The sequence below is a fragment of the Protopterus annectens genome, chromosome 3.part0, assembly GCF_019279795.1.
Source record: "Protopterus annectens isolate FY-2018-M chromosome 3.part0, PAN1.0, whole genome shotgun sequence".
Lineage (NCBI taxonomy): Eukaryota > Metazoa > Chordata > Ceratodontiformes > Protopteridae > Protopterus > Protopterus annectens.
In genome coordinates this window covers 69,168,945-69,177,052 of record NC_056731.1, presented here as the reverse complement: position 1 = coordinate 69,177,052, position 8,108 = coordinate 69,168,945, and the positions used below count along the sequence as shown (strand labels likewise).

At 44.2% G+C, this 8,108-nt stretch overlaps 1 protein-coding gene across 1 annotated transcript in view; it reads right to left on the bottom strand.

The window, feature by feature from the left end:
- Positions 1-650: 650 nt before the first annotated feature.
- The window catches only part of ANKS6 (ankyrin repeat and sterile alpha motif domain containing 6), a 1,232,679-nt gene continuing 1,225,221 nt past the window's right edge, over positions 651-8,108 (bottom strand). Inside the window, exon 17 of the mRNA XM_044064590.1 lies at positions 651-4,648. Within this exon, the coding sequence (XP_043920525.1) occupies positions 4,602-4,648 (47 nt within the window). The 3' untranslated portion in view covers positions 651-4,601. The remainder of the gene's footprint in view (positions 4,649-8,108) is intronic.

Below are 8,108 nucleotides of genomic sequence, written 5' to 3'. Positions count from 1 at the left end.
CCTGAAGATCTACTGAGCACATCCAATCGTCTTTTTCTAGGACAGGTAAGACAGACTGAACCGTGACTATCCAGAATTTTGTTTGTGGACAAACTTGTTCAGAATGCAGACATCCAAAATTGGTCTCCAGTCCCCTGTCTTTTTTGGCACTAAAAAGAACCTTGAGTAAAATCCGGATCCTATTTGGTCTGGTGGGACTGCTTGGATGACTCTTTTTTTGAGACAGCTTTCGTATTCCTTGAACTGCTGCTTCCCTTTAACTGGGTGGAACATCAGGAATGTGCCTTAATGGCTTTGGACAAATATTGAAGAGTATGCGATAACCTCTGGCTATTATATTCTGCACTCAAGAATCTGTGGTTATTGTTTGCCATGCAGGGTGGTGCAGAGAGAACCCCCCCCCCCGACTGCTTCCAGAGGAAAGTAATTGGGTCACTCTTCAGGAGCGCTGGTAGGAGAAATTCTCTGGACCTCTGGTTACACGGACCCCCTCTGCCTCTGTAGGGGCATTTTCTGGATGAGCTAGCCCCTCTGCCCCAGACAGTAAACTCGCCACATGCGTCATGGAAAGGAACCTGGGATTTCTTGTGCCACATCTTTCCACTCCTCTGATTCCTAGAGTAGGATCGTTGGGGGGGGGGGGGGGGGGGTCAAAAACATAAACCCATGGCAGACAGGGTACTGCCGTCGTTTTCACACCTGGCCAACATGTCTTTCACTTTTGGGCCAAAACAGGAACAAGTTTCCACTGGAACATTAAGAAAAGAAGATTTAAAAGGGTCTGCAAAGCCACATCCAGGTGTGACGTCTCATGACAACACCTGAACCCGTAGCCCTAGCCGCCCCTTTGGTAGTGTGACAGATTAACTGCATGGATAAGTTGGATATAGACTCCAGGGTCGCAAGCTGTGAGGCAACTTTGTCTCGTATTTCTTCAGAAAGTGCTCCTGCTAAGGTTCTGGAAAGTTCCAAGATTAGGTCTCTCTGAAGCCTTGTAAAGTGTACCAAGTAGTTCAAGGACCGAATGGCAAAGGTCAATGAGGCAAACACTCACTCCCCTAACCTGTCCACTGCCCGAGACTCCCTGTTTGGGGGGTGGACACTCTGACTCTCCTCGGCGTGCTCTTTCTTAGTGGCCACCGCCGCCATAACATCTACTGGTAGGCCTTTGGACCAGTGTGGACTTCCTTCAAGCAGGGACAAAATTTTGTCTGGTCTCCGGGGGATTGATTCAACAGTATCAGGACTCTTCCATGCACGCAACACGACGAGTTGGACTAATTTGTCTGCAGGCAGGGTCACCCAAGAAGAAGAGGGTCAGCACGAAAAGCCTCCAAGAATACAGACTTCTCAGAGGAAGGGTTGGTGGCCTTCTAGTCTCCCCACTGCTTTAAAATTTCCAGCACATCTCCATAGGAGACAGCCTAAGGGGGCGACCATGGGGACCTCTCCCCCTCATCGTAGTCTGTATCTTTGGTGAGGGACTCTTCAGGGGAATCCACGTGGTTCCTCTTGCACGATCTCTTACATGGTACCTCTTCAGTGGGGGCTTCTGAAGAGAGGGCACTCTCCACTAGGGTATCTTGAGGCTCTTGTGCTCAATGTCCTGATGTGGTGGCCTGTGTCAGCTGCGGTTCAGCAGGAAGACATATCTGGTATTCCGATGGTTTGCCTACAGAGGCAAGGGCCCTCTCTACCGCTTGGAAAGCTGGCCCACCTGAAGAAAGATGGGAACCCGGAACAAGCCCAAAGAGGACTTGGTACTACCAAGACTCCTGGAACAGTAGAAGATGGCACCATACAAAAAATTGGTGCTGTACTAGGGGTCACGGTGCTCGCAGTCCAGTCATGATCCTGAGGATGACTTGGTTCCAAGCGAGCTGAAGACCAAAGAGTCAGCTCCAGAACCACAGTGAGGTCCACCCAGTGGAACCAAAGGAGTGGGAAGTGAAGAAGGTGGTGCCGAGTGCTTCGATACCTGCAAGGAGGTTAAAGGAGTAGAATATGTAGGAGTCCATGGAAAAAACTCCCACCCCCGGTTGGGAGGGGAGTTCTGGAAGGTGTTGAAATCCCTCTGGCTGCCAGCAGCTGATCCACAAGACGCACCACATCCAATTCCGAGAGACTCCTAGAAGATCGTGTTGATATCCCCGACTGAGAATTTGGCCATTCCAAAAAAGGGCTATATTGTTGCCCAAAGAAAGTATCTGTAATGGGAGAGTATCGGGTCCGAGGGGCAGGCTCTCCTATCGGCACCGTGGTCTCAAGACCAGTAACATGTACAGGGAAGGGGGGAAGTGACCGGTGCTGGATTTACTATTGTTGGTGCCGAACAGGATGGAGCTGAAGTGCTAGTTGAAGGCATTGTTGGTGCAGTAGATATTATCAGTGCCAGGGTCAAAGTTATTGAAGATGGCACCGAAGTGGATACACGAGGCTTCAGAACTGAGGACAACACCATGGAGGGCGGTTGAGGCCCCAGAGCCGAAGTCGTTGGTGCCATTTTAGGAATTTTTGACTTGGGGTCAGACTTTCCATCACCAGAAAGAGGTGAAGAAGGAACAGAGTAACTTTTTTTGTGTTCTTTCTTTGGAGGACTGAGCCCTAAGGCCCCAGAAATAGCCTCTGAAAAATGTGTTTTTAATAGGCCTTTAAGAGTCAGTTTGTTTTTCCTCTCGTTTAGGGTACGAGAACTGAACCCCTTACAAATGTCACAAGGTGGTTGAACAGAGAGCAAACGAGAGAAATTCTGTGGAAAAAAGAGGTTTTAGAATAATAATTTTTATAGTACTTAGCTGAGAGCTGGCTTGACACGTCTTGATGGCTATGCAGCAAACAAGATCTGAGGTAACAGGGAGAGGGGCACTATGGGTAAAGCTTAACTCATGAGTTTTTTCGCTGGCACGAGCTTGTTTATAAGGCTGACTCAGTTCCTAGGATGGAACAGACATCCATCAGAAAGGAATGAATGAAGATTAACAACATCAGATCAGATGTAAAGTTACTTAATTTCTTTTACTCAGCTCTGAAATGGGGGCAGCCCATTCTTACCCAACACTACAGGCAATGAGTGAATGTCTGGCAGGTGCTGTATGTCACTTGATGATTCTCTAGTGACTTGGGGATGCACTGTGCAGGTAGCACTGGATCATAATAGACCTACATGGGAGTTTGCATTAGCAACAGCTTGTGCACCCTAACAGTATGCTCCTGCACCCAAAGTAATCAAACCCATCAGAGGTCATACAAGTCATGCATTTTCAATTTCATGTTCATTTCCATTAGTCCAATGGGGGGGTGGGAGAACTAGCTGGTAAGCTATACTTAGCCTGGATAGAAGCAATAAGAATGGATCCAATGAATCAGAGTTCAATCACCAAGCCTCTACTATGCAACTAACTCTGATCAAACTGGCCAGTCACAGCGCAGCTCTGTATAATCAAGTATGGGATGGGTAGTTCAGCAACCTCAAGACTCAAGGGTAGTTGCTGGGAGACATCTGTTATGCACCTCTTTTCAGCTGATGCCAGACACAAATTCAGACCCATAGAAACACAGAAATAGCATGAACCTCATGATACTGCAGGTATGGACTGTGAAGAAGATGGCTTTAACCATTTTTTTTCTTCTGTCTGACCCTAGCCCAGGATCAGAACAAGGATCCTTGTGCTGATCCCTCCATCTACCACCTTACAAGGAAGGTTTTCTTGAAGGAGATAGTGTAGGCCTCTAGCTTTTCACACCTTCTACTTGTGGCTGACAAAGTGCTGGCAGTGCAAACAGTGCAGTTGTGAGTCCTGACTGGTAAGCAGAACACTTTTTTGGGGCACTTCAAATGTATGCTCTTCTTCAGACGTTAGGAATGCGAACATTCTTATAACCTGCATTATGACTAGGATCCAGAGTGCTAGGAGCAATAAGAACGGATGTTATAATGTGTTCACAGGCAGCGCATTCATATGCCTTTGAGTAAGAAAACCGGAGCTTTTCTCAAGAGTTAAGTTCAGGATAAAAGAAAAAAATCCAAAACTTTACTGACTATACAGAGACTCTGATCTCAGATACAAAATATACATAAACTTCAGTCTTTGACTTTACACACTGAATGAAGGCCTGTGCAGTTCTGAAGACTTCAGTTTGTAGAAATTAAATGCAATCTTCTGTTCCACTGCTGAATTACTGGAATTCTTCAGTTAACCAGACCAGACCAGACATTATTCGATCACATAACAAAAATAAAGGACTTATCAGTCTTAACCAGCAGGGATGGAAACAGACGTCTTAGTAACTTGCTCTCAAATTCAAAAACTTATTTTGAAGGAATGTTTGTTGGGGGAGCAGTTCTGGTTCTTTTCTTCTCATTTATCCACTACAAGACTGGTAGTTCTTCCTCCCACAGAAATATTCTGTAATTTCTGTAGACTGATATTTCTGCTGTCTGCTCCCAGCTCTTGCACACTATTGGAAAGGATACCCCTTTCAGCTCCTTCCTACATGACATGCACTGAAGTTCACTGGGGCATCGACATCTTCCATTCATCTAGGCTGATGCAACACACACTTGTATGCTTCACCTTTTTTGCCTTGTTGACCATATCTCATTACTTGCTTGAGGTTGGTACTTGGTGCTGTGTCCAGCCAGAAGCACCTAAATATGAAATAGAAAGAAACATTCAGATTAGTTAAGCAGTATCTTTAGTGGGACTATACAATTTAACAACTGTGCAACACTGGCATTAGCCTTCTTCAGTGAGCACCTACGTAATCTAAAAAGATGTATCCCTACACATCTGTCAGAGATGACTCCCATACACAAGGTTCTCCTGAGCTAGCTGTAATAATGTCTGAAAAATATTACCTCGCACTGTAAATGTTTTAGCTCTCCTTTCTGAACGAAAGATCTCTGAAGCTGTTCAAGGCCAATAATAGTCCCACAGTTAATTTCAAACACAATCAATGCATATTGATATGCAACAAAGCAAGTCAAATGTACTTTTTTCCCAGTATGCTTTCGTGCACAGAAAATATTCTACTTACCAAGAAATGTTTAGCATGCAGCTGTCTGTGATGCCACTTAATCCATTCTTAATTTATTTTAATCACATAGGATGGGCAAGCAGCATTGACAGATTGCTATTACTGCTTATTTAATAAATGCCATGCCTTTGCAATGCTAAGTATGCAAATAATTCTTCTGTCATGTTTTATTTCTCTAACTATGATTTACAAGACCAAAAAAATCCAGTATACTCTACTATGGGTTGTGGTTGCAAACATTCCCAAGATAAGAACAACCATTTGATTAACAAATATTTAAGTAAATATTACAAGCCAAAAGCAACCCGGTGTGCTCATTACAGAGCTTGAGCTACAGGGCCTTTAAAGTTACCAGCACAAATAGGTGTAGTACATAATGTACTTCCATTTGTGTGAGCTTGTCAACATGGATGTTCCTGAAGATACTTGCTGCATTAAATATAGAAAAACTACAAACCAATGTCAATCATCATGTAGTCTAACTATAAAGCTGGTTATGGGTCCCCCTACAAAATAAACGTGATGACAGCCTGCACATGCCACCTTCTGTTCTTATCAAAAGAAACTTGTAACTTACAACTGCAATTTAGTGAACTAAAACCAAGAAACACTACTAATACCTGATAACCGTGGTACAAAGACAAGTACGGGGACTATGTAGAATGTGTAAGAATTCTATTCACAGCCCAAAAGAGGGACACTGAAAGTACAGTTGTGTAAAATCTTAACATAACAGTAGATGTCCCTGTCTTCACTGTTGCAATATTCTTCACCTTAGGGCTCTCCTGCCAGGAATAGCCCATCATCCGACCAGTATAAAAAAGCCTAGATCTTGTATGTGCTGTATGTCACACGTATGCTCCCTGCACACAATTGTAGGGCATAAAGGTGATGTACAGACGCAGTTATCTAGATCTGAACTACCCCAGTAGAGAACAGCCTCCATACGACAAAAGGTGGTCATACACATCCAAAGGGAGAAAATACAGATGGAAAAGAACCCTTGACCAGGAGGGTAACCAAATCAAAATCTAAAAGAAAAAAAGGGATATAGGGAGGGACTAAATACTGCAACAATGAAGAAAAGGACATCTACTGTTACGGGGAGGGACTGAATATTGCAAAAGTGAAGAGAAGGACATCTCTACTGTTATGGTAAGATTTTACACAACTGTACTATGTCCTTCTACATCACTGCTGCAGTATTCTTCACCTTAGGGAGAGTACAAAAGCTCACAAAAAGGAGGGGGAGTGGAAGGGTGGGAAGAGGCCTCAACAAACCTATGCAGAATGGTCTTGGCAAAACATGTTCTGGCCCTAGAAACCATATCCAATTTATAATGCTAAGTAAAAAGTATGCACTCAGAACCAAGTAGCAGCTTCATGGATTGAACTGGAGTACAAACACTAGAAGAAAACACCAGAAGAGACAACAGCCCTGGACACTTGTCATGAGAAAATAGCAAAAAGAAAGGCCTTAGATATCCAGGAGGAGATGGTTTACTTAGAAACAGCTAAACCCAAAGTCCTGGGATGAAAGGAAACAAAAAGCTGGTCAGACTTACAAATGGTAAATGATCTTAGTCTTATTTAAATAATACCTGAGCTATGTGTGCAGATCCAAGGTATACAGGATCGTCTCACGAGCAGATTGTGGAGAAGATAAAAGGGAGGGAGTTGTACTGCTTGGACAACTAATTAACAACCTTGGCCATAAAAGAAGGTTTAGATCAAAGAGACACCCTGTCTCCATGAAAAAACAAAAAAGGAGGTATGGCCATAACAACCTAAAGCTCAGAAACCCCCAAGCAGAAGGAAGAACAAGCAACAAGACAGTCTTCCAGGTACAGTGTTGCAGAGAAGCTGAGACTGCAGGCTCAAAAGGAAACAGGAGTCAATTTTTCCAAAACACAATTAAGATCCCAAGGAGGAGGAGGAATAGGCTCTCCTGGTGGGCAAAAAATGCATAATGCCTTTATGAAATTATCTGACCTCAAAACAAGAAACTAAATGGTAATTCAAGGGTAGAAAGCATTAACAGCTAACAAATAGGAAGAAAAAAAAAAAAAAAAAAACAGAGGGACTCCCACTGAAAAAGGGTCCTGGCTATGAGCATGGCACCAGACAGAAAATCTTCTTCCATTTGGACATACAAGACTTTATGATTATGGGTTTTCTTGCCTCCTGTAAAACTCTTGGCACATCCTCAGAAAATAGATGCCTAAAAAGGATCAAAACCCTATCACCCACAGTGTCAGCTGAAGAATGAACAAGTGAGGATGGATGAGTGACCCCTTGTCCTGTGTGAGGAGGTCCAACTGATGAGGTAACTTGTGAATGCACCTGGCCAGATGCATTAAGAAGGGAAGCCAGTGCTGTTTTGGACAGAAGGGAGTCACTAGCAAGATTTTTGTGGAGTCAAGCTGAATCTTCCACAGGACTTTTGAAAGGAGAAGAAGATGCAAAGCATTGAGAAACATCCCCTTCCAAGGAAAAGAAAGGGCATGCGTCTTCCATGTCTTATGGCATAGCACTCTGGAACAGAAAAGAGAGAGCTGCCTGCTCAGAGGGGAGGCAAAAAGATATACGTGAGGAATACCCCACTGATGGACTTTGTCCAGAATCACAGCTCTGTGAAACATCCATTTGTGAGCCTGTGTTATGGACCTGCTCAAACAGTCTGCCACTAGATTGTGTTCTGAAGGACTATACACTGCCTGAAGAGTTAGCTGATAACTGATAGCCAGACCCCAAGCCTAAAGAACCAGCCTGCAAAGAAGTTAAGACTTTGTGCTCCCCTGCTTGTTGACATACCACATTACTGTGGGGTTGTCTGTGTAAACCTTCACGGGGCCTGGAGACAGCCTGGGGTGAACAGCCTGAAAAGCCAGAATGAGACCTCTCATCTCTTTGATGTTGACTTGGTCTGACTTCTGTTGCAAGGGCCAAAGACCTTGAGCTTTCAGGTGACCATAGGAAGCCCCCCATCCCATGTCTAAGGTGTTGGTGAACAGTTCATGAAAAGGAAGGCTGAAAAAGCAAGCCTGGGCTGAAGGTAAGAGTCCACCACT